The 27,662-nt window shown below is 38.2% G+C and overlaps 1 protein-coding gene across 5 annotated transcripts in view; it reads left to right on the top strand.

The window, feature by feature from the left end:
* SGIP1 (SH3 domain GRB2 like endophilin interacting protein 1) overlaps positions 1–27,662 on the top strand; it is a 209,721-nt gene that overhangs the window by 178,779 nt on the left and 3,280 nt on the right. For all 5 annotated transcript variants that reach the window (XM_029230276.1, XM_029230278.1, XM_029230277.1 and 2 more), the window contains 4 exons: positions 8,528–8,639; positions 18,110–18,265; positions 22,591–22,723; positions 26,226–26,428. In XM_029230276.1, the coding sequence (XP_029086109.1) occupies positions 8,528–8,639; positions 18,110–18,265; positions 22,591–22,723; positions 26,226–26,428 (604 nt within the window). The remainder of the gene's footprint in view (positions 1–8,527; positions 8,640–18,109; positions 18,266–22,590; positions 22,724–26,225; positions 26,429–27,662) is intronic.

The raw sequence follows: 27,662 nt of genomic DNA, 5'->3' as shown, positions 1-27,662 counted from the left end.
AAAATTCTCTGTAAAATACAACAAAAATGTTGACCAATCCCGTTTATGGACTAAGTGGAATTTGAAAAGCAACAATTATCTGCACGTGAAATATATATATTATATGTGTATATATACATTTTACACATAAAATATATTTTTATATATCTATATATGTATATATTTTACATATATGTATATCGCTCCAAGGCAGGTGAGCAGGGACTTTTGAAGAGGAAGACTGAAAACAACTCTAATCCTATTTACATACCCAGAAATTCAGTGTCCTTAACTCTACTCTATGATAACTGACCTTAAGTATGCCTTCCTCATTTTCCTGAAGGTGTATGCCTTGCACACTGAAAAGCATGTAACAAGTATAACTCACCCAAAGCCACTGTGAGTCGAGACAAGCCTATGGGGCTCCTTATGTGGAAGGAGCGTGGAGTTAAGTGGACCTTCGTTTGAATCCTAACGAACTCCACTGCTTACGGTGAGAATGTGAGCCAAAGACTATCTTCTTTCAGACTCAGTTTCTTGATCTGTAATATGTAGTAGTGCCCATGTGGGCACAGCACTGTGGTGATAATTAAATGATGCAGTATGTGTAAAGCATAAACGAGAGTGTGTAGCCCATAGCAAGTACCCAGTAATGTTGGTGACTCCTCATTTGAGGTTTGCCCTTTTTCCTCTGTACTGGCACTTGGCACTTAGCAAGTCAATTGATGCCACTTACTTCAGGATGTGAGGAACCAAACTAGCACTTAGGGAATCTTTCAGACTTTCCTAAGCCTCAGTTTTGTCAACTGCAAAATGGTAATAATAATATTTTTTTAAATGTGAGGATTCAGTAAGGTAATGCATGTGAAACTTTTAGAATAGCCCTGGGATACAAAAAGTATATGTTCAGTTTAGCTATCATCACAGCATTATTATTTATGAGATTAACCTACAGCATTCATTAGATATAGAATTTTTAGACCTAGAATTCTAAAAGAGACAAAAATATACCGAAATACACAAAATATTTTACATGTACACTTTTATATGCAGCATATACACACACATACAACATACACATATAAGATAAATTTCAAATAATTTAACTCAACTAGTTTATGTAAAGTTGTAACATTCCAAGATGCAGAGAAAAAAAAATAGAAAATTTTATATGTAATAACTTTCCTTTGACTCCTTTTCTTACAAACCTATCCTAAAAATTTTTAAACAAAGTTGCCATGATTTTTAAAAAAGTAATATTACTTTATTAACCATCACTTCAGCTAGCTAAGATTCACAAGGTCACAAAAGTACAACTCACCTTCTCAAGTTAAGCTCTCACGATAAAATTCTTTCTACTGGGCTAAGAAAAGCTTCTAATCGTCTCTTTATCTTACTTTGTATGCTAAATGCATATGGTGTTGAGGGCAGCCTGAAACAATATATTACATATTGTGACTGCCCAGGAAATTCTCCTTCTCTGTTAATGATAATGGCTATTACTTATTGAGTATTTACTATGCTCAGGTACTCAGATTTACATATACTGGCGAAACTCCTTACTTTAGTGTCCTTACGGGTGTCTTTGCAGTTACTGGATTTGGTAGGAAAGTAAAGACCAACTCGACATGAAAGTATTAATCTAGAACATTAGTCCCCATTCTAAAATCAGTTTACCAAATTAACCCTAGCATCTATCACCGTTCATCACATAATATGCAGATGTAGTCAGTTTTTCCATAAATGTCTGAAACAAACAATGGACATGCAATGCAGGTGCAGTGCACATTTATTGCAAAATGAAATTGCCAATCTTAGAAAGGATACAGGATTCCATGAAGTCAAGGAAAGTGATGGTGTAAAGCTCCTTAGGTCATATTCAAAGTCGTCATCAATTGAGGGTTTAGCAGAAATAATACTATTAATAATTGAAAAAGAAGAAATAAAGGAAGCTTACATCATAGCCACTTCAAAAGAAAATCAAGAAATTGAGAAACCCTTAGGAAAATGTATAAAACTCTCAAGTAACCCTGCAATATAGGATCACTTTATAATCATGAAAGAAAACCAAATCTGAAACTAGATTGTTGTATGAAGCTATAATACAATTTATCAGAAAAGTATGCCTTTCCTCAAAATATCAACACAAATCATTTTTGTTCATTCTAAGAACTCATTGATTATTTGATTGCAGTGTGTTAATAAAAGATTGTTTTCACAAATTTAGTTTATGACAATTTAGAGTGCAAGTCAAGCCTTTTTATTACTATATCCTATGAAATTTTGGAAACCGTTTAAATGCATTCATTTCTAAGTGACTTTTTTTTCTGATACTGACTATCCTCAGATAACAAAGACATTCTATATCATCATATGTAATCTTCACAGTATCTGTAGAAGGTACTATCTCCATTTTACAAAATGATGAAGGTGGACATGAGAGAGGTTAAGTAACTTTCCCAAGGTAACACAATAAGTGATAAAGTCAGGATTCAAATTTAATTCAATCTGATTCCAACATTTTTGTCTTTATCACATTATACAGAATATGCTCTATAAATTATAGTTGAATTGACTATATATATATATTTTTTTTTACTAATTCTACTAATATGATTTGCTTTCTTTTAGAAAAAGCTAATCCAGTTCCCACTCTCTGCTTCTTCATACAACTCCTGGAATTTCTCCTCTCTTCTTTCATGCATTCTGATGCTGTCTGTTTCTTCCATCTGTTGGTTCTGTCTCCTGCATTCTCACTCCTGGACATAAGGGTCATTTGCCCTGCGTGTACAGCGGGCCTGGTGGAGCAGCAGTTGTTCGGGTTGGTAGGCTGCAAGGCTGGTAATGGTCTTCTAAACAAACAAGACTGCCCTCTCCTGCTCTCCATGCTTCATGTTGTACTTTCAGAGTGACTGTTTCCAAACCCAGATGAAAAGAGAGTAAAATTTGCAGCTCTTTTGACTCCTGACATTTGTAAGTGCAAATCCTCTTTACAGTCAGATAAAGTTGGCGGCACTGACATTGATGTCCCAGTTTAATAGGGATGCAGCTAGAATCAGTGACCTGCCCAAGGGCAGATGTTAACTAAGAAGCACAGTCACTACTGAAGCCCACAGCCTCCGAAGAAGTTCTAGATTCTTTACTGTAACAGCAAAGCATAAAAGTATAGATCACTTGCTCTCTGAGTTTGACCTACTTACACCTCCAAAGTTTTCTCATCTGTAAGAAAAGGTTGTTAAAAATAGCACCTACTTGGTGAGGTGTTTGTGTGAATTAAAGGAGGTAATGCATATGAAGCATCACACAGAGTTAGGACACAATAAATAACAGCTATTACCATTTATTAAGCCTATAGTGACAAACGCTACAAACACCCCTGAGGGAAGCACTACTCTGACATAAATTCATATTATATTTAAAACAACTCAAAAGAAGTCTTCTTCATGAGCTGGTTTGATATGAAAAAAGTTCTAAATTTCAACTTTGCAAAGTGGAAAACATTATACAGAAAATGGAGTAAATTGTACCGAACAGGGGGGCAGGGGGACCGGACAGGCTTGCTCTGGGCACACCGTGAGGGCACACTTCCCCTCCACACAAAAGACTGTCAGTGGTGTAGTACCAGGCGTCTCTGTGGAACCCGGGACTCGAACAGCCATTTATTTATCAAGTAAACCTTGTACTCTTACTCAAGTTCTGTACCTGGGTATTTCGCTTCCTTTTCTCCCTCTTTTTTTATTTGTATCTTTCCCTTTCTCTTCTAAAATCGCTCTCCCTTTTCCCTTTCTCCTTTCATATTTTTACATATACAGCCCCTACTCCATACTCACATTCATATTTCAGTTGACTACTCAGGAAATGCTTTCACAAATTAACAACCTTATTTTTTTCTTTTTTTTATTGATTTCTTTTAGTTGATTTACAATGCTGTGTTCATTTCAGGTGTACAGCACAGTGATTCAGTTTTATATATATATATATGTATATATTCTTTCTCAGACTCTTTTCCCTTATAGGTTATTACAAAATATTGAGTATAGTTCCCTGTGCTATATAGTAGGATGACCTCTTCTTTTAAAGATGTCATACTAATTTTTCTTTAGCCTTAGTGTGTGTGTGTGTGTGTGTGTGTGTGTGTGTGTGTGTGTATAACCTTGCTTGGTAATGAGAGTCACAGAAAACTGCCTTTCAGAAAATTTCATCACATGATGGTGACTCTGTGTGCCTTTTTCCATTTCTCAGAACTCCCTAAGTGTGCATGGCAATTGCTTTCCAGGACCCTGGAATTGCTATTTTGTCAGAACTCGACAAGGTAATGGCAGCAACTTGTCCTCCTTGGGGGCCCACATATGCACCCTCAGATGTCTAACATAATTTTGTTCTGACTTACATGTTCCATGAGCAGTGTAGGTAAGAGTTCAGGATCCAGAGTCAGGAAGTACTAGGTTTGCATCCCAATGCTGTGCTTACTGCTTACTAACTGGGTGACTGTGGGCAAGGCTACTGAATGATTTGTAACCTCAGTTTTCTCCTCTGGAAAACAGGGATAACAATGGTAGTTCCCTAATAGGGGTATTATCAGGATTAAGAGGTAATACAGGAATAGTCCTTAGTATGCGATAAGAGGTACAAAGTTTTCGTTGTTGCTACTACTCTTTTTGTTAGCACTAGGAGACCTAGGATTGAATTTCATCTTTACCACTTACTAGCGGAGTGAACTTGGGCTAGTGCAATAGAGATAATTATACTGAACCTGTTTATCCCCTCAATGTATAAAGAACAAAAAGCCATATTAGTGTTTGATATTTTATTTTATTGTAGGACAGACATAATAATTACTATTTCGACATTGAATTCTTTAAAAATAATCATTAATAATAATATAATAATTATAATACTTAACTATCAATATTATCTACCTTCATGTAGTGCTTTGTCTTTCATTTGTATTTAATATTATAGTCCCCTTTTATACTATAAGCTCCATGAAGGGAGGGGTACATCTCATACATTTCTGTGAATCCCTCAGCAACTAGCACAATGCCTACTTATTGCAGGAACTCACATTCGAATGAATCAACAGACAAATATGCATTCAACCAACTTTCATCTCCTATGAGTCCAAGCATTCTATCAGGCAACTTGAATAGATATGAGAGCCACCCACGTAATACACAAAAAATTAAACATGCACGATAGAATTCATTGCTCTTATGATAAAAGAAATTTGGAGTTGGAAGGAACCTGAAAATGTTGGTCTATCTCCTTGCTCAGTGAGGAGTACCATTTGTGGTACCTCCCTTCATTCTCTACCTCAATAACTATTCAAATTCAAAGAACCAACTCTAATTCAACAACCTTAGTAAAACTCACCCTGACAAAATAACAGCAAGAAAAACGAGAAGATGTTTTTTCAAGTATATACCACGCTAAGGATATCCCATTTGATGTCCACCACAAACCTTTAACATAGATATTATTGATATTTTATTTTAAAGATGAAACTGAGTCACAGACAGATTAAATAGCTTGCTCCTGGTCACAGCAGATTGTAAGTGGAGGCGTTGGGATTCACACACAAGTCTATGTGACACCAGAGTCTGGGCTTCTTTTTATTAAATCAAGGAGCAGAATTTCCTGTTCTGCTCATTGGACAATTAATCTTGTAGTGAAAAAACCTCATAGTGCTGTCACTTGAGCTATTATCTTAAGCTCTTGTTTGTATATGATATTGTTACTGGGTTTCCTATACACTTGTATCTTATTTCCTGAAAGTTTACATATCTGCGTTCCCACCACTATCTTACACATAGTAGAGACCCAGTAAATATTTGGCAGGTTCACTAAAACCACCAGTGAAGGGATACGGTTTTCAAAGCAGCTTATTTCCGTGTGAGAAAATTGTTCCTACTGTTTAAAACTCCTTAAATTCCTATAAACAACTTAAAACTATAGAATCCTAACACACAGGGATGATGTGATCTATTGCCTTCATTTTATGGTTGAGAAAACCTAAAGATAATTCATTTGCCCGAGGTCACAAAGCTATTAACTTGCAGATCCATGGCCATGAATTCTGGTCCCTAGAGTCACTGTCTGGTAATATTATTTCAGATATTTGAAAATAGTTTTGAGGCCCCTCTTAGTCACCTTAGGCCATAAGGTTTGAATTTCTCAGCATCTTAGACACTCTCCTGGTTTTAGCCCAGTTTTCCAATAATCATAGTAACAAAGACTCTCTAAGGTACTGCAGGGGAACAGAAGCATTCATTTATTACTAATAGCATTTTCACTGAGTGTAATCTTTATGTAAAATAATCTGGGGGACTTCCCTGGTGGCGTGGTGGTTAAGAGTCTGCCTGCCAAGGCAGGGGACACAGGTTCGATCCCTGGTCCAGGAAGATCCCACATGCCACGGAGCAACTAAGCCCATGTGCCACAACTACTGAGCCTGCGCTCTAAAGCCCGTGCTCCGCAACAAGAGAAGCCACTGCAATGAGAAGCCCGCGCACCGCAACAAAGAAATAGCCCTGCTCACCGCAACTAGAGAAAGCCCACGTGCAACAACGAAGACCCAACACAGCCAAAAATAAATAAATAAATAAAATAAATTTATTTTTAAAAATAAGATAAAATAATCTGGCATTCTTAGCAATCAAAAATTTCTCTGCCTTATGGTTGGGTCATCCCACTTTGTAGTAATAAAACTATATCTTAAAAAAATAATTAAAAGAAAAAGACCAATTTATACAAAGATGGATTTAGAATAATTTCTACCTAGAAATGACCCAATATTTGGAGAATTTTTGTAGAATAATATATACTCATGGAAATGATATGTAGACGAGATAGCAATAAGGAAAATTGTGTAATAAATGAAAAAAGTGAAATAGAAGATGGCATATTAATTGCAATGTATAGGGATGTGAAGAAATTAGAATTGTAAACTGTGGATCCTTTAAGGTAAAAGGGTTCTTTGTAAAATCTTGATGTTCTTTCCTTCTCTGGCATTATTGATTAAACCCACAGTAAGGACTGTAGTGCTCAGAGGTGAACACAGCTAGGGTATAGCGTTGTTGGAAAGAGAGGGAAGAGGTGAGGAAGGATAGATCTGGGCCAGACTGCGTGCCTCAGTCCATTCTGACTGCTGTAACAAAATACCACTCGAGGCGTGGCTCGTAAACAACAAAAACCTATTTCTTGAGGACAAGGATTATGTTTAATTATCTCTGAATCCCCAGCACCTACCATAATGCCTGATACATAGCAGATAATAAGCCAATGTTTGTTGGTGATCCATTACTACATCCAAGATATTGAAAGACAAGGGAAGATAGAAAATGTAGACACTAGGATGAACTAGAATTATCAAGGAAAGCTTTATTGAGGAGGGACATATACAAAGGTAGATCTTTTCATAATCAGAGAGGAGTATGAGAGTTACTAAAGGTAAAAGATAAAAAGCATAACACGTAGTCTGTGATGAGGTGGAGAAGAGTAAATGTGTTTTGTGTGATAAGAAGGAGAAGCAGTGAATGTGTGACATAATTAAATACTTTGTCCTTATAAAACTTGACTCTTCAGTACCAGGTCTAAAGATTATTAATGAAGACAACAATCCTAAACTTCGCTCCTTTTGGAAACCTCAAGTTGTATCAAAAACATACAGGAAAATGTTTCATTTAGACAAACAATATGGTATAAACAGTATAGGGAAAACCATGAGCCTTATAGGCTGGCAAACCTAGGTTTGAATTTTAGTTTTGCCACTTAACTAACTGTATCTTGGGCAAGTCACTTAGCTCTTTGAGCTTCAGTTTTCTTTCTGTAAAATGGGGATAATAATGTCTATCCCACAGGGCTGATGTGGGGCTAGAATGTGATAATTCTTGTCAGGTATCCAGTATAGTGCCTGGTATGTAGTAGATGGTCAGTGAACTGTTACTTTTAATAATGTGAATTGATGCATTGATGTATTTGTGCTAAGTCAAGGTGGACGTTTGGGTTGTGTATGTCTGGGGACATGTACACTTGAGCCTACTTGATCTGAGGGTAATTGGACTTTTTGAAATGGAAACACCCCAGAGAAGGACAATGTGTAACATGGTGCTCCATGGCTGTTTGTCTCTTTAAAATGAAGAAATGCAAACAGTTTTGAGTGTGTGGGCAATTGTATAAGGTGAAGGCTCAAATAGGAAGCTAATAATTTTCTTACTAACTACCTGCTGTACAAACTGTCATGCAAACACTGCCTTATGCTTTATGTAAAACATTGAAACCCCCCATGATTTTATTCTTCTGCTTGGATTTTTTTCTGTAGTAAAATACATCGTTGCATTAATTTCGAGTGTGTTTGTCTGTAAACCAGCCAAATACTTCCTTTTAAATACTTGAGCTCTATGTTGAATATACAGTTATGGCTCTTAGCACATGGCTTTTTTTTTTCAATAATTAGATTTCATCCTCTAATCCTTTAATGGGCTTTTAGTTCCACATATACTAAGATGGCTCCGATCCATATTAAATGAACATTTTTCATTTCATGCAGGTTCTTCCAGGGGACCCAGCCCCCTAACCATGGGAGCCCAGGACACCCTCCCTGTTGCAGCAGCATTTACAGAAACGGTCAATGCCTACTTCAAAGGAGCAGATCCGAGCAAGTAAGCCTGGGACTTGGTCCATTGTATTCCCCAAACTCTATCCGATTCAGTCGGGACACCTTACGTATAGTTATTTCATTCCATATCCTAAAACAAAACAAACAAAAAAATCCAGTCAACGGTAACAGGTGGCATACCTAGAATTAATTTGATTAGGAATATTAATTCACTGCTTTTTTTTAAAATATGCCAAAAGGTCCACTAATCTAATCTAATACAGAAATCTCTGATTCAGTTTTGGTTGCAGGTTACAGAAAACCCAACCAACTCCATCAGCAATGAGAAAATGTATTATCTCACAAAAGGAAATGTCTAGATCATGTCTTTATTGTCTTAGTCTTTCCTGGGTGGGAGCCACCCACATATAAACTGAAACAATGGTGCATTGGAGAACCTGGAATAAAACCACCTTCCCATAACATGCAGATATGTAAGAGGACAAGTTATGTGTTACCCTTGTTAAGTAAGGAAAAACTAGCCAAAAAAAATAATCACAGCAAAGTAAAAATTTTAGGTAAAAATGTACCACTCTCTATTTACATGAGCCTGATTATACTTATATCAGTACAGCTTGACAATGGGCTTTACCTGAATGTACATGCTTCTCTATAAGGTGTCCCATGGATGGGGTTCAGGAAGTCTATGGATCCCCTGAAATTATATTTCATATCTAATGTGTGTGTGCACATGCACATTTGTCCATAGACACTCTACAGTGTTCATCAATTTCACAAAGGGGTTCAGATTCAAAAAAAAAAGTTAAGGGCGATTATTAGTCTACACTGAAAACTAAACACCTAAGTCAAACTGGTTTTCAAGTGTGTCACTAATACAATTCCAGGTCTGAATCTGATGTATAAACAAAGGACAAACCTAGGTGAGGAAAGAATTGCTTTTTATTTTTTACTTGCAGGGACTAGAGCTTAGAAAACCTTGGTAGCCATGGAAATAAAGATGAGAGAAAAAATTAAATGTGCATATAGAACACTAGACGGTTTTATAAAAATTTTTGAAATAGTGATAAGTATAATTAGAACTTGGAACTCTATTTTAAGTGAAAATCTATATGACTAATTGTTAACCCTCTTTACACTTCAGAAACACTAGCTTTTTTTTTTTAAGTTTAAATCTAACAACATTATGCTGGAAAACTAATATAATTAGTAACTGCACTCCGTTCTAGCCACTGAGATCTATCAGTCTCCCTAAATATCCTTTTAAACAGCATTTAGGTTTTATTCTGGGCCCAGAGTTTTGCAGAGAAACAAATACTGTGGATGCTGGTGTCTTGGTTCATTTGCTCTGCTGTAACAGACTAGGTGGCTTATAAATAATAGAAATTTATTTCTCAAAATTCTGGAGGCTGGAAAGTCCAAAACCAAGGCCCCGGCAGATTCGGTATCTGATGAGAGCCAGCTTCCTGGTTCATCGGAATCTTACATACTGGAAAGAGCTAAGGAACTTTGTGGGTCTCTTTTATAAAGGCACTAATCTCATTCTTGAGCGCCCTATCCTCATAACCTAATCACATCCCAAATATCATCACATCAGGGATTAGGTTTAAATACATAAATTTTGGGAGAACACAAGCATTCAGGCTATAGCGGTCTGGTTTCTCCCACGTCTCTTCTTTTTCATCTTCAGAGCAGAAAGATCACTTGCCATGACCATGCATCAACAGCAACTAAAAGCTCCTCATACAGAATATGCATTTGAACCGTTAGAGAAAAGTAAGCATCATTACCTTAGGTTGTATACAGACTTTGTATACATACATACATGTTTCTTCTGTAGACCCTTCTTTGAGTAAAGAATTTGCATGACTTTCTGTCACACCAGTTCTAAAGACTACTTATTACTGACTGACCTGGACCTTAGAAAGCTCAGGCTTCCCTGAATTGCAGGTAGAAACACACCCTAAAAAAAATGAGTAGTTGAAAATGTGGAGGGGTGTCTATAATGGAGTGGAAAACACTAAGGATCACACGAGAATGAATGCTTTTTTGTCTGCTTACTAATTGGCTTTCATTCATTCATTTATTCAGAGAGATCCAATTGGTAGTAGGGGTACTTCCACTTCTGGTCCCCCCTGAAATCTGTTTTCAATGTAACATGTCACTCCTCAGCTCAAAATCTTCCTAACTTGTTCAAAGTTAAAGCCAAATGCTTCATAATGGTCTATAAGATTTGTCCTTCACGACCCATCCCAGTTGCCGCCTCTCTGATCTTGCCTCCGTCACCCTCGTCCTTAATCACTCCCCTCTAGCCACTCTGGCTTCGTGGCTGTTTTTCTTTCATCAGCCCAACCCCACCCGCACCTCAGGGTCTTTGCATTTGTTGCTCCTTCCGCCTTAGTGAAATCTTCTCGCAACTATCTGAGTGACTTGCCCCCTCACTTCCTTCATGATTCTTCAGCAGATTTATCAGAGACCTTCTGTGTAAAATAGCAATTCTCCTGTCCTCTCCGCTGTCAACATTTCCTTTCTCCCTACTTCACTTTCTCTTCCTTCGTAGTTAACATACTTCCTGTTTTCTAGTTTATGAACATGCTAATTAACATGTTCCATGTTTTCAGTGTCCACTGTCTGTCCCTTCCCCCACTAGAGTGTAAGCTTCATGAGAGCTGGGACTTTAAGTATTTTGTTCATTGTTGTATCCTCAGTACCTAAAACAGGACCTGGCATGGAGCACCCAGTGCATATTTGCTGAACAAGTTGAGTTGAATTACTCAGCTAACATTTACAGAATGTCTATTATGTGGCTGCCATTGTGCTAGACAGGGATATATTGGTGGTGAAGACAATTGATATGGAAAATAAAACTTGTACATAAATATAATGCAAAGTCCACTATAGAACAGGTGTAGATATGGGGCAATGGGAGTTAAGAAGTCCTGAATAATAATCCTTTTTAAATCCCAAGAAGTGGTCTTGGGATTTAAAGACCGTACCAGTCACCTGCGAACCTGTCCCTATACAAGCTGGGTTCTTCATCTTGTTTCCATTTCCCCAGCACACTCTGACAAGTGTCTGCGGAGGTCTGTACCAGTCAGCCTGGTGTCCATGACTTTAGCATTCCAGTGATGTGGTACTTGAGCCAAATTAATATTAGTGCTTTTCCTATGCCCTTCCAAATTAACTGAGCCTTTGATCTGTGGATGACTGCACGTATTGAGTCTTTTTTCAATTATATTGCCATAAGTAGCTGTAGTGTATACTGTATATTGGTAGATGGGAGATTTAGTATATTTCATTGAAATTATGAGATCTGAAATTTATGAACAGATCATGAAGTGACATTCTTCTAAATTTAATGTCATCTCCAAGCAGCGAATGACTTTAATTGCTGTTCCTTTGTTATTCACTTTCAAAGAAACAACTCAAGTTCAAAAGTTCCATCATGGGGAGAGGTGGGGAGGAGGATAAAGCCAAACACAGCGCCACATAGAGAAATGATGCAGAAAACGCACGTGGCTTTGCTTTGCCTGTGGTTCTCTCTCAGCCTGTATCAAAGACTTCCCCATTTGTTTTCAGACCATACACTGGAAACAAAAATCTACTACTGGTATTCTGGCATCTGAGTCTTTCTCAGTAGCTCAAAGGCAGAGAACTCCTTGACTTTGCTGCCACCTGGGGGAAACATATTTCCCGTAATTAGCTCCTATTTGAACAACTCTTGTGCTAGGAACTAATTCTCTAATTCCCAAGAAAACCTTAGGCTTCTCAGTTATAGTCTATCCTTCCCTTACCACCATATTTCAATTAGTTATTCAAGTGTATATCTCCCTGCTTAAACTAGAAGTTTGCTCAAGACCACATTTGTCCTGTTTCTCACTGCCCATTCTAGTGCATTACACAATGCCTGGCACATTGATTAGGCAGCCAATATATAATTGTTAAATGTATGAATTTATTTTTAAAATACTTTATTGAGTTCCTACTCTGCACTGGGTTCTGTGTTTTATACCTTTGCCTTCCCAGAACCTAAGACACAGTACTTGCCTTCACAGTAGTAAATATGTGCAAGAAACTACAAAGCAGTTTTTTTTTTTAATCTGTCCTTGGGCTTCCCTGGTGGCTCAGTGGTTGAGAGTCTGCCTGCCGATGCAGGGGACGCGGGTTTGTGCCCTGGTCTGGGAGGATCCCACATGCCACGGAGCGGCTGGGCCCGAGACCCATGGCCACTGAGCCTGTGCGTCTGGAGCCTGTGCTCCGCAGCGGGAGAGGCCACAACAGTGAGGGGCCCGCGTAATGCAAAAAAAAAAAAAAAATCTGTCCATTTGTCCAAGGAAACTAAAGAAAGGAAAAACTAAAGAGGGCTGAATGGAGAAGATATTAAGGAAGACCTTGGAAAGGCCTGCCTTTGAACTGAGTCTTGAATATGAAAAGGAATTTTTGCCTGGTACCCAAGTCAATAAAAGGGGATGATAAATAAAGGAAGGGAAGCAGCCTATGTGCAGAAGTGTGTATGCTTGAACAGAAAACCATGAGCTTAGTTATCAGAGCAGTAAAACTTACACTTCATGAGAGGGATGTATTTCTGATGACCTCACATAAATCAAATCCACACATTTCGTGACCAAAATTGGCCAGTGTTTCTGTTGACCAGCTAACATGATGCTGCCTGTGGTAACAGGGAGAACCCAGTTTACAAGGCTCTAGACCAGTTGACCTGGAAATCTTGCCATTCTAGACAGATGTTTCATATGGGGATTCATATGGTTTTAAATTTACTTCATAAAGTACCTATGTCAATATTTCCATATAGCAGTATTTCAGATTTCCATGATTTAAACTCACATGAAATGTAGCCACATCACACACTGATAGGAACAATCATTATTGTTGAACAAAGACTTTCCTTTAGTGAGTGAGCATAGGTTGAAAATATTAATTTTTATATAAAAAATTTTCGATCGACTTAGACACTGGATGGATTAATAAATCACCAAAGGTCTGACTCTGACAATTGAGATGCAGTTCAGAAATGTAATGTAGGGCTTCCCTGGTGGCGCAGCGGTTGGGAGTCCGCCTGCCGATGCAGGGGACACGGGTTCGTGCCCCAGTCCGGGAAGATCCCACATGCTGTGGAGCGGCTGGGCTCGTGAGCCATGACCGCTGAGCCTGCGCGTCCGGAGCCTGTGCTCCGCAATGGGAGAGGCCACAACAGTGAGAGGCCCGCATACCGCAAAAAAAAAAAAAAGAGAAAGAAATGTAATGTAACTGACGAGCCTGGGTGCTTCATCTATTGGCTTATACTGACTACTTCTCTCATAGTCCATCTGACACTGTAAGCCCTTTGAAGGCAGGGGCTCTTTTGCTCATTTTTTTTGAATTTTATTTTATTTATTTTTTATACAGTAGGTTCTTATTAGTTATCTATTTTATACATATTAGTGTATATATGTCTTTTGCTCATTTTTTAATTTCCTCCCCACTCACAACAAAAACAAACAACCCCAGCTTACATAGTTAGGCGTCCATAAACGTTTATTGACTTAATAAATTCCACCTCCTCCCCTTGCTGACTTTCTTTCAAAAGAGAAACTTTATCCTCCACCAAGACACCACTTAGAGCTCATTTTGAGCAACCTGGAAAAGAAACTGAGCAGATTCCTTAGCAATTGAAAAAACATTTGAGCAACCACTGCTAACAGTGGACTGAGTGATGGTAGGTGCTGAAGTCTAGTTTAACAAGTGCTCTGAGTAGTTATTATTTTCTTCTAGAGTCATCAAATAAAATTTTTCTTGCCCACATGTTGAAAAACATAAAGAGTAGACTCAGCTTAAGGGGAAGTCCAGGCTTAGCACCAATTCATCACCAGTAAATCAAGCAAGCCTTATGGGTCTGAAAGATAGAGAAGGAAGAAGAGTTGGCACCAAACTGAGAGATCAGCAATATTCTGCAGCAGGGATGGAGGGGCAAACTTCCAGAAACCAGAATTCTCATTCAGAGCAGTTCAGAGTTAGGGATGATATTATCTGAGTGGGAGGAGGGGCACATGGCAACTTTAGGAAGCTCACCTGCCCTCCACCTCTACCCCAAACCCAGCCTTACACATACAAGGCTATAGCAGTTCTTCACACAAGCTGTTTTGAATGGCCAAGGACCATCTCATCTGAGCCACTGTGCCTCATCAATCACAATTACACAGCATACAAGGTGACTATGGGGCAAATAGAGTTTCCTGTATTCAAGTGCGAGCGAAATTTTCATTTATTAACCTCAATTTCCCTAGAAAGTACACTCCTGAACTTAAAGTTGCAGAAATGGTACAAGGGTCAATTATCCAGATGTATAGGAAAGTTATAAAGAAGTTCACTCATTTTAAATATTTAGCATTTCCCAAAGAAGAAAAATCTTTTTGAGATTTCTGCTCCTGGTTAAGGTGGATTAACAGGGACCAATTTACCCTTCTACTTGAAAACACTGCAGAAACAGACAAAATATATGAAACAATGGTTTGCAAGACACAGGACCTCAGGTGAAGGACAGTGACCCCTGAGAGGTGAGATTATGATTGCCCCAACTGACTTCCTGGAGAGTTTCCAGGCCATGGCATAGGGAGAGCCCAGCAGACTCACAGGCGTTCGTGGGAGGTGTCTCACTGAGACACACTCCACTGCAAAACTGGCTGAGGAGGGTGCCCGAGGAAGCTAATGGCCTGTGGGTACCTCAGACCACCATGCACTGCAGAAGCTGGCTATGGAGAAGGTGTGCATATGATAGGAGCCTGGAGCCAGGGACCCCATCTGCATTAAAAGAGCTGGGCACTGGGACAGCCCAGCCACACGTACCTCAGGAGCCAGAGGCTGCGGAAGCTGCCGGTTATTGGGCACTAGCAAAGCCACACGGGTTGCAGTACCCACACTCTTGGGTGCCACGTGCCTCCTGCACTGCAGGAGCCTAGCTCTAGAAAAGCCTTGAGTACTGCAGAGGACTGCCTAGCAAGCGCACTGGAACCAGGAAGGGGAAAAAGGCCTCTTCTTCCTGCAATGTCTTTCTAGTGCCCTCTACTGACAAAAAGTAAGATAGTGCCTGTTACGTTGGCAAAGAAAAAATATATTAATGGCCCAATACTAATTCTCTCAGAGCAGACAGTAAAGGGTGAATTGGAACTCCACTGATTTTATGGAGAAATTGACACAGTGATCCTAAGTTTCATGTGGAAATACAAAGAACTTAAAATAGCCAAAACTATTTTGAAAGAGAACAAAGTTGGTAGACTAATACTACTTGATCTCAGAATAACTTTAAAGCTACAGCAATCAAGACAGTGTGGGATTGGTGTAAAGACGGACAAAATAGATCAATGGAACAGAATAGAGAATTTAGAAATAGGCCCACACATATATGGACAACTGAATTTCAACAAAATTACCAAGTGGATAAATTCAACAGATGGTGATAGAACAGTTAGATACCCATATCCACACACTAAAAAATGAACTTGGACGCATACCGCACAGAAAATATACAGAAATTAACCAAAAATAGATCATAAAGCTAAATGTAAAACTAAAAATTAAAAATTTCTAGAATAAAACATAGGTGGAATGTTTGTGACCTTGGATTTAGCAAAGATTTCTCAGATAAGACTCCAAAAGAATAAAGTGTTAGCTACAACCCATAAAAGAATAAATTGATGAATTTAAAATTTCTGCCCTTCAAATTACTCTTAAGAGAAAGAAAAAAAAAAACAAGCCACCGACTGGGGAGAAAAAAATCTTTGCAAAGCATGTATTTGATAAATTACTTACATCCAGAATGTACCAAAAAAAAAAACAACCCAAATTAATAAGAGAACAGAAAACTCAGTTTTAAAAACTGGCAGAAAATCTGAGCAGACACTTCACCTGAGTGAATAACTGATGACAAATAAGCACGTGAAAAGGTGCTAAGACCCTTAGCCATTAGGGAAATGCAGACTAAAACAACAATGAGGGCTTCCCTGGTGGCGCAGTGGTTGAGAGTCCGCCTGCCGATGCAGGGGACACGGGTTCGTGCCCCGGTCCGGGAAGATCCCACGTGCCGCGGAGCGACTGGGCCCGTGAACCGTGGCCGCTGAGCCTGCGCGTCCGGAGCCTGTGCTCCGCAACGGGAGAGGCCACAGCAGTGAGAGGCCCGCGTACCGCAAAAAAAACAACAACAAACAAACAAACAAAAAAACCAGTAAGACACTGTTACTCACCTATGAGAATGACAAATCAAAAGACAGATCCTACCAAATGTTGGTGAGGATGGAGAGGAACTGAAACTCTCACACTCAGCTGTATTTTCCACTTCACAAAAGAGTTTGGCAGTTTCTTAAAAAGTTAAAGGTACACCTATCATGTGATCCAGTCATATATTTCTCCAAGAGAAATAAGAGCATGTGCCCATACACAGGCTTGTACACGCATATTTCTCACAGCTTTATTTGTAATAGGCAAAAGACAGAAAGAATCCAAATGTTCTTCAACAAGTGAATGAATTTTCAAGACGAACCTGTGGTATATCCATATTCCACCCAGCAACAAAAAGACATGAGCTATTGATTCACACACTACATGGACGAATCTCAAGATAATTATGCTGAGTGGAAAAAATCAGACCAAAAAAAAATCACACACCTTACAATTCTGTTTATCTAAAATTTTAGAAAGTCCAAACTAATATGTAATGTCAGAAAATATATTAGTAATTACCAAGGGACATAGAGGGAAAGGATGGAGAAGGGCAGGAGAGAGGAAAACAAAAACACAGGGGGAGACTCTTAGGGACGTTGGATATCTTGATTATCTTGATTGTGTGATGGTTTCATAGGTGTAGATTATGTCAAAAATGATGGAAATTTACACTATAAATAAGCACCAGTTATTATATATCGACTATACTTCAATAAAGCCCTTTTTTAGAAAGGATTATTATTCCTTCCAAATTATCATCCAACTGTGTTAACTTATATATATGACTGATTTTATCATTTCAACCAGATAGACAAGTTAATGGAATAAAGATCTAATTAAGTGGGAAGCAGGAAGTTTACCCCATGTGTCCATAAAAGAACACACTCAAGGCATCAATCACATTACTCAGAGAACTAAAATAAGTCCCAGTGAATAGTGTGATAACATTGTGCAATTTAGTATCGTCAAATATGCTGCCATCAATTCAGCAGTCAAAGAGAGAGAATCACCAGAATAAATGATTCTGTTTGTGAGGTGAACATACAGACTTTTCTACAGAAAGAAAAAAGCTGCACTTTTCTTCTAACGGTACAAAAACATCTTCAACAAAATAGCCACCTTTTTTGGAGACGTGTTAAAATAAACCTTTGAGTCCTCAGTTCTTTAGATATTGTAAGAGCTTACTTTTCCTCTCTTCTGCTGTATCATATTGTTACAGAAATCTTTGCTTTTCACAACTGCTTTGATTCACATGTTGACCTAGGTTTCCTCTCTTTCCTCTCATGTGTTGTGATATGCCAGATGTATCGTGAAGATTACTGGAGAAATGGTGTTGTCCTTTCCTGCCGGCATCACCAGACACTTTGCCAACAACCCATCGCCAGCTGCCCTGACTTTTCGGGTGACAAATTTCAGCAGGTTAGAACACGTCCTGCCAAATCCCCAACTTCTCTGCTGGTAAATATATTTTGCACAAATTTTTTAGAGATGTGTGTGGCTTAGCACCTTATTCTTAGATGAGGGATGTACTTTAGCGAGAGAGATACACTGTACTGAAATTACCACTACTCAGATATGTTTATAGATTCAATCCCAGAACTTTTACCAGCTGTAAAAATTGTTGGTGGGTGATTGTGTGTGTGTGCATATATGTATTTTAATGGCCATCTATCTCAAGTGGCTAAAGAGACATTTAGAGGAATGAAATCTGCATTAGTGACAATTTAGTCATTGTCTGTTTTGCTTATCACTGGTAGACAATGGATGAGGATGGTGGAAAATGAGCCCAATAAAAAGAATAAAGTCCATTTGTTGTATTAGCATCTTCTAAAATCAAATGATATCTGAACTGTGAGCTACTCTTCATATAAGCTTGAAAATCTCTTTGTTAAACATGTAATTTCATTGTACTGTAATGATGATTGTTTTGATGGAACTTTACATGTATGGCATCAAAGAAGCTTATGTGAATTTGTTTACATAAATACACTTCTTCACATTTCCTATTAAATCTGAATTTGATGTCTTTATCATATATATATATATATACGCACATGCACATTCACACAACACACACATATATACATGCTACTAAAAAATGATCCACTCTACAAGTTAATTATTGACAATGGATGAGACAAAAAAGTCATCCTTGACAGTTTTTTCCATCAATAAGTCCTGATATTCCATCCAAAATTCTCTCTCTAAAATGGCCACTTTTTCCCTGTTATCATCACTTCTTCTATCCAAATGATGACTGTCATTTCTCTGGACCACAGCAACTGCTTTCCTCCTTCCCTCCCCGCATCCAGTCTTGCCCCACTCCTACACACAATAACCAGATGACCTTTTTTGACGTAAATCAGGTTATCCTCGCTCGTAGTCCTCTGATGGCTTCCCATTGCATCTGTACCAGAATCCAAACTTGTTACCATTGCCTTCAAGACCCTGAGTCATCCACTCTTGCCTGTCTGTCCGTCCTCATCTCCCACCATCCTCCTCAGAATCCTTGTAGCTCCAGCCAGACCTGCCAGTCTTGGGAACTGCTGAGTCCTTTCCCACATCAAGATTTTGTATGCTTGTTTCCTCTGCCTCCAACAGGATTCCCACCCTTCTTCACCGGACTCATTCATCCTTCAGATCTCAGCTCCACTCAGCCTCCCCTGACCTCCCCACTCTCCTCCCCACTCCCACACTAAATCACATCGCCTTGTTATTCTTTCTCCATCTTCCCTATTCTTCCCTTTGTCACACTTACTAAAACTAATAATTACATATCTATTTGTCTTCTTCGTCCATCCATCTCCCCCACTAGACTGTAAAATCCATGAGGGAATAGAACACATCTATTGGTTCACCACTGTATCCTCAGTACCTTCCACTATGCCTAATAAGGACTTGAGTAGTCTTTGTTGAATGAATGAACAGTTCAACTATAACTTAGAGAATTTTGTCAAGCTGGATATTTATGTAGAAATAACTAAAGGTTATTTGGAATCTGAGGACCAATACAGTCACTCTCTTTCTCTTGCCCGAATGAGACTTTTTCGCTCCCGTGATGAAAAAACAGTCACCGGTGTTTCAGGTGATGACCAAGATCACCTCCTTCTCTTTGGTCCTTGCGATGGTTTAATTGGCAAATTGATTCCAGGCTTAAAAATACAAAAGAAATGCTCACCCTTTAAATGAAAAATAAATGTGAAATGATCAAGATTGGAAATTGGGAACTTCTTATTTCAGTTTCCCTCCGTGTTTTTGATGTGCACAGCGAGCCTCACAGCGAGTTAATTTTATTTTTCTAGGTTCCTCCATCTGAAGTTAGGAATTACGTGCCACCATCTCACCAGTTTGTCTGTAAATATCACTGGTGTGATAGTTATAGCTTTTGTTGCACTTTTAGGCAGTTATGTTGCCAAGTTCTTAGGCATATGTGTCAGAGTTTTATACTTATATTAATATATCAGTCTTATGAATTGAACTGAATATCAGTCTGCGAATGTTTTGTGTGACAAAACATTATATGGACCCTTAAGTTGTTTTTTAAACAAAACAAAAGCAAAAACAAAAAAATTCTTATTAATTTGGACTTTATTAGCTCTAAGTATTTGATGATTGTGTCAGGGCTGTGATTGGTGACCCATCAGTCCTAGAGACTGTTTGGTTTTGGTATGTAGCTCCACTCCACCACCCCTGCTGCCACCCCTACTTTTCAAAAGGTCATGGAACCAAGCATTATTCTCAAATGCTGTTCAAGCCTTTCTTCATCTGTTATCTTACACCCAGCCAATCTTCTCAGTTATCCTTACTGAAAGACTTATTTAGGTTAGCAGCTTGGCCCCCGGAGACATTTGGGTTTGCAATCCCTGTGACAGGGACCAAATTGAAATTTACTTCTACTTCTCCCTTATGAAAGGGATTGGCTTACAAAGGATGTTCAGGAACAATCGCTAAACCAATTGAGTCTGAAGAATTCTCAAGGCTTTATTAGTATTCAAGAATTGCATCTCTGTGCAAGGTTTTGATTGACAAACCTTTTTTGACTATTTGTTAAAGCAAGTTCTCTGAGGAATTTTCATAGACATATGTTTTCATAGACATATGAGTTAGCTTATTTTGTTATTAAACATATAATTGGGATTTTCTCAGTTATTTGGATTTACTTAGCACAAATTAATAAAATGTTGCTGGATATTAATTCCACACCTCTTTTGGTATAGTGGGAAAGTATATGACCTGCAGTAAGACTGACCTGGGCTGGAATCTTGACTCTCTTACTTATTAGCTGTTCAACCTTAAGTAAATTACTTAATTTTGCTAAACCTCTATTGTTCTTAGCTCCAGCCTCCTTGTGTAGCTACCACTCTGGAGACTCTGGGTAACTTGGATGTTTTAGATAATAACAGTTTAGACAACACTTATCAGCATCCTTAGCTTAGCTGGGCCAGGGGCAAGGACGAGGGGCCAGGAGTCTTTTCCATTCACTTCCTCCTGCCCAGAGGCACAGGGTTTTCTCTGTCCTCAACAACCTATAGCAGGCACAACAGAACCACAGGGGTCCTGCTGAGACTTGGTGCCCACGACCACTCGTTCCTAACTGACCAGAAGCAGATTCAATGCCCTGATGGGTTTTTTTGACTCAGCTCTTGATATGCTTGGCTTCTGGAGGCTGAACCATAGGAACTTACTTTTGACCTGCCTTTATCACTGTATCACACCCTTCTGTCTCTGTGACCTCTAATTTTCTCTTTTTATAACATATGCCTATTTTCAAAAAGGAAGATAATTCTTCTTTTGCAGGGTAGATTTTAATGATATAGTTTATAATGTATCTAACAGAGTGCCTAGCACATAATAGAGGCTCAAAAACTTCTAGCTACTATTATTGTATTACATAGGATATTCTGAAAGTGAAATGTCAGTAAATTACTGAGCCACTTGTGTCCCAGTTTTTTCATCATGTGAGAAGTGAGCAGATGCTTTTCACACTCTAGCCTGATTCTTTTTGCCATTGAGACAAACATTTTCACAAGACATGGGGGGAGTGGCCTGTGGAGAGGCCGCAGAGTAACATTGACGACCCTCATAGGAATATAAAACTCCTTAATTCACCAAGACTGCACTCTCCAGTGTAACTACCATGGTTATTATCATTTAAATTCCAGGATCATCTTATAAGTGAGGTGACTTTTAATGATTTAGATACTCTTAGATGAACTATTGTGAATGCTAAAAAAGGAGCATGATAATTTTAGTATCACCGTTTTCTCCTCAGTTGGAGATAAAGACCGTGTTTACAGATATTTGTTTACACATTTGTTTACAAATGTTTGCTTACAAATATTTACTAAGTAATTTCTGAGACCCTACTGTTCAAGTAAATTCAAAAGAAAATCAATGTACTCAGCTCCTTGATTGCATTAACTGACTAATTCATAGGAAATGGTGGCAATGTAGAAAGGGCTATTAAATTTGGGTTAATAAATAATTCAGTGTTTAAAGCAACCAGTTATTGATTGGTTAATATTACTGGGTAATATAACTGGGTACAAATCACTGAGATTTATAGCAATACAATAATGCCTCCCTATGGGTATTAATCTATTAACATAATACCATTCAGGACTGCAATTATACTAAAACTATACTATTGTTAATAATATAATCTCTACAAATTGTCAAAGATGGAGATAGAAATCAGATGACAATTTGAAAATATGCTTTTTTGTGTGGTTTATGTTGGTTACAAAATGCTACTCAATCATTTTTTCTTCCCAATTGAATAGTGATAATACCCAAAATGATGCCAATACCAAGGAATTCTGGGTAAACATGCCAAATTTGATGATTCATCTAAAGAAAGTGTCGGAACAAAAGCCCCAGGCTACATATTATAACGTGGATATGCTCAAATATCAGGTAAGCCTATTTATATGGTCAAGGTGTCTCTTTCACATTACAAATGTATATTCTAACATACCTAACATTAAATAAAAGTAGACAAAGTAAAATTTCTTTCAATATTATTTAAAAGCTAGACTTTATAAGAAAATAGAAACCTTAAAAGACTATTTGGAGGCTATATAGTGTCAAGAATATTCATACATATTCTTATTAGTTGAAACCTGCAAGTAAAAAATTTCATTCAAATTTAGGGAAACATGCCAAAAAATGAATTTTCAGAAAACCACATCAATTAAGATTACAAATATGGACAAAATATTTCACTGTAATTTTGTTAAGATATTACCGTACTAAAATCTCTTACTTTAAATGATTAAATGTAAGTAATTTGGTGTTTTTTCATAATGTGATAGTCTATGAAATAAATTCTGATGAAACTTATGTTAAGAAATAATTTAATGAGAATATTTCGTACAACACATTACAGGATAGGAGTACTTTCTTTTTGTGTTTAGGATTTCCCTTTACCCCAGAATATTACTGATTTAATAAATAAGCCTGTTTCAAACCAGGGTTCTATAGAGCTTGAGTATCCCACTGATTCCTAGCCACTTGATCTCTTTTGAAAGTTGTACTTTAATAGAAATCAGTGCATCTCAAACATGAGTGTACTTTACAATCACCAGGGCGGTTATAAACAAATGCTGATTCTGAACTGGTGCTAATTATAGACAGACACAGATATAAATATAGATAGATGTCTATATAAAAATCTATTTATAGATAAAGATGGAGATGGGGAGGTGGGAGGGGAGAGGGATAAAGATAGAGACAGAGACAGAGACAGAGACATCTACTAGGCCCTGACACTCCCAGAGATTTTTATTTAATTGGTTCAGGATGTGACGTAGGTGTATATATTTTTACAAGTCCTCCAAATGATTATAATGCACCCTGTGGATTGAAAACCACATGTTCTAAGGGAACCATTGAACATGAAGCATCTATGTAATTGTACATTTCACAAAAATACAAATGAATATAATGTTTTTCTAGTAAGAATAATACCATTGAAGCTTTGGACATTATAACAAAACGTAGAAAGTAAACAGAATTCACCTATTGCAATATGAGCTTGGTATAAAGTACTATAATGAAGGCAAGAGACTGAATTCTGGAATTAAGTCAGCTTCCTACTGTCCACTCACCTTGGGCACTTAATGTCCCTGAGCCTCAGTTTCCTCATCTGTAAATTAGGAGAAAATGATTCCTACCTAGGTATTCTATAGGCTGTGAGGAGCTCACACCCTAACACATTTCAAAGCACTTTGTGAAATGTAAGTAGCCCTAGGCCTGACATTTTGTTTTAAAGGTGCTCTGAGGAATCCCTTTTGTTGTGGTTTAGTTGCGTTGTTGTTATTGTTTTTCAACAATGCAAGGGATTGGTTGGGAGGCATAATTAGCATTTTGTGGGATCAAATCACATCATGTTTACTTTCTGGCCACCAGTAGCACCCTCCCAGTAACTGGGACAATCACATATCCATAAAGCACCTCCCCAGGTAGAGGAACTACTGAGAAGTTGAGAACTCCTGCCAAGGACAGAGTATAGAAATGGGTGGGGAGAGTGGGTCTGCTCTGCTTTTGAGCTATATCTTAAGTAACAGACTTCTACATAAAAGTGCATTTGCAGAGGACTGGGCTGCTAAAAATATTTAAAGTTTAAAAACTTTATTATAAGGTTTTAAAGCTTTTATTATAATGGTCATCAAACTAAAATTATGTCATCAAAAGCCATGTCTGTCATTTTATAAAAGAATCCATGTCTGGGTTTGTTTCTGCAGCAAAACCATGCCTGACTTTTAAGCACAGCCTGCCTTCAGGTCCGCGTGGTGTCCATATGTGCAGGCATTACTAGGCCAATAAAGAGCTGTTTATATTCTTTAAAATCAGCAAAACTTATACTCCACGAGTAAAACTGCAAGGGCACAGACACCACCCACACGGCCCTTGCTGTGCACGTGTACTTATAAAAGGTACATAGAAGTAATGACCTTGCAAATTTTTCACTGTGGGCCCAGGATTCTAGTTGATATTATTGTCTTATAACTTTTTGTTGCTTCTTCAAACCTGGCTTTTCCTTAGTCAAATTCACCTTTGTCTAACTCACTGGTTTGTGAAGAGCAAATATGATAAAAATATTAATAGGTAACATGTATTAAAATGTTAATTCCTTACTGTATATGAGGCACTAGGCCAAGTGTTTCATATAAAACATCTTCTTCAATCTTCCTAACATCTCTAGGCATAAATATTATTATTATTTCTGGGACTTCCCTGGCAGTCCCGTGGTTAAGAGTCCACCCTTCCAGTGCAGGGGCCATGAGTATGGTAAGGGAACTAAGATCCCATATGCCGCATGGTACAGCCAAAAACATTTTTAAAAATTAAAAAATATATATTATCATTCCCATTCGGCAGATGAGGAAATAACTGAGGCACAGAGAAGTTTTTAGTGACTGGTCAAAGATCACTCAGCTTGGAAGTGACAATCAGAACTCACACCCAAATATATCTGAAAAAAACAAAAACACTAATTTGAAAAGGTACATGTTCACAGGAGCATTATTTAGAATTTGCCAAGATATGGAAGCAACCTACGTGTCCATCAATAGATGAATGGTTAAAGAAGATGTGGGGTATATGTATACAATAGAATACTACTCAGCCATAAAAAAGGATGAAATTTGCAGCAACATGGATGGACTTGGAGGGCATTATGCTAAGTGAAACAAGTCAGACAGAGAAGGACAAATACTGTATGATACCATTTATATGTGGAATCAAAAAATTCAACAAACTAGTGAATATAACAAAAAAGAAGCAGACTCACAGATATAGAGAACAAACTAGTGGGGAGAGGGAAAGGGGAAGGGGCAATAGTAAGGGATTAAGAGGTACAAACCATTAGGTATAAAATAAGGTACAAGGATATATTGTACAACATGGGAAATATAGCCAATACTTTATAATAACTGTAAATGGAGTATAACCTTTAAAATTATGAGTCACTATATTGTGCACCTGTAACTTATATAATATTGTATAGCAACTCTATTTCAATTAAAAGAAAGAAAGAAAGAAAGAAAGGGAAAGAAAGAAAGGAAAAACGACCTCACACCCAGGATTGTCTGCCTTCTTGGCCTCAGCTCCTAACCAGTGTGCTACCAGCTCCCTATCTGACATAAAGTGCATTGTAAACTCTAAAGTGCTATAGAAACTTTAATAATTGATTTTATATTTTTAATCTGTAACAGTTCACCTGAAGCACCCAGCTCTCACTCATACGGCACCCTTCATGGTGATTTTTTTACTGAGTGCTCATTTGTGAGCAGCACAAACAACATTATGACATTTTCATATCTAAGAATATTCCATTGGGAGATAATAATAGCTTCTGTGTTTGTTTCAGATTAATATTCAAGCCTTAAATGTTCTCCTTCCTGTCTTTGGCAAGGTGTCAGCCCAGGGCATTCAGTCCACACCTCTGAACCTGGCAGTGAACTGGCGATGTGAGCCGGCAAGCACCGACCTGCGCATAGATTACAAATACAATACGGATGCAATGACAACGGCCGTGGCCCTCAACAATGTGCAGTTCCTGGTCCCCATAGATGGAGGGGTAACCAAGCTCCAGGCTGTGCTCCCACCAGCAGTCTGGTAAGGAGCCATTAGTCCCCTTCCTCTTCACCAAAGGTCTCCTGGGCAAAGGGATCACAGACTTTTTAGCATTTGTGTTTCCTACAGGAAGAGATCACAGCAGGCCTGGGTGTCAGGGTTCAGGGCATTAAACAGAAGCTGCTATAGCTAATTTCAAGCAGAAAATGATTTAACACAGGGATTTAGATGTTCACACAAAAAAAGAGGAACAAGCTTTAGACTGGATCTCCAAGAATATTTCCCAGAAGATTGCAGAACTGGTCCACCAGGGGAGCTGCTACCTCTGCTACAACAAGGAAGGAGAAAAATTAGAAGGCTGTCAGTGGAGCCATTGAATTCAAGAACCCACCACCCTCATGAGAGTCCAAGGATAAGAAAGCTCCTACTGGCACTGCCTAAACTGCTTCTCAACAACTACAAAACTGAGACTGGACTGGAGCACTGTTTAACAAGATCCCCACATCTCAGTTAGGCTGCTGACCAGCAGAAAACAGCCCAAAAAGCATCAGGAAAATGGCCTCTGCCTCCCTTCTATCCTCCAGATTTCAAGTAGTACCTATAATTGATGGACCCTAATCTGCATCTAGGACCCTAATTACAAGGGAGTCTGAGTTTCATTTTGCAGCCTCTGGACTATTAAAAGGCACACTAGAGAAGGTATGGGAACAGAAACAGAATAGACACTGAGTACCAATAGCAGATGTGAAAAAATCCTTTTCTCCTAAGGAAAAATACTCCAGTTTTTCCACATGATTGTTAGAAGCAAAAAGTAGAACATTAAAAAAGAAAAAAAAATAGAATGTCAGCCATGTGACAGCTCCAATTTAAATTACCTGAATTAATTGATCAACTAACACTTCCCATCTATTTATTCAGTAGATGTGTTAAAAAAAAATTTAACTGCATTGTCCTCTAAATGTTTATCTCTCTGACAGTGTTGTGACTAGTTACAATAAGGAAAGAGAAAGGAGAGTATTTATGTATGGATGAATGGATGCATGGATGGATGGGTAGACAGATGGAAGGAGGGAGTGAAGGAGGAAGGGATAGATAGATGGATAGATAGATAGATAAATAGATAGATAGATGGAAGGAGGGATGGAAGGGGGAAGGGATACATAGATAGATAGATAGAGAGATAGATGGAAGGAGGGAGGGAAGGAGGAAGGGATAGATAGGTAGGTAGGTAGATAGATAGATAGATAGATAGATAGATAGATAGATAGATAGATAG

Source organism: Monodon monoceros, unplaced genomic scaffold (genome assembly GCF_005190385.1).
Source record: "Monodon monoceros isolate NGI ecotype Baffin Bay Population unplaced genomic scaffold, NGI_Narwhal_1 Super_Scaffold_18, whole genome shotgun sequence".
NCBI lineage: Eukaryota > Metazoa > Chordata > Mammalia > Artiodactyla > Monodontidae > Monodon > Monodon monoceros.
This window is presented reverse-complemented; position numbering and strand designations above follow the sequence as displayed.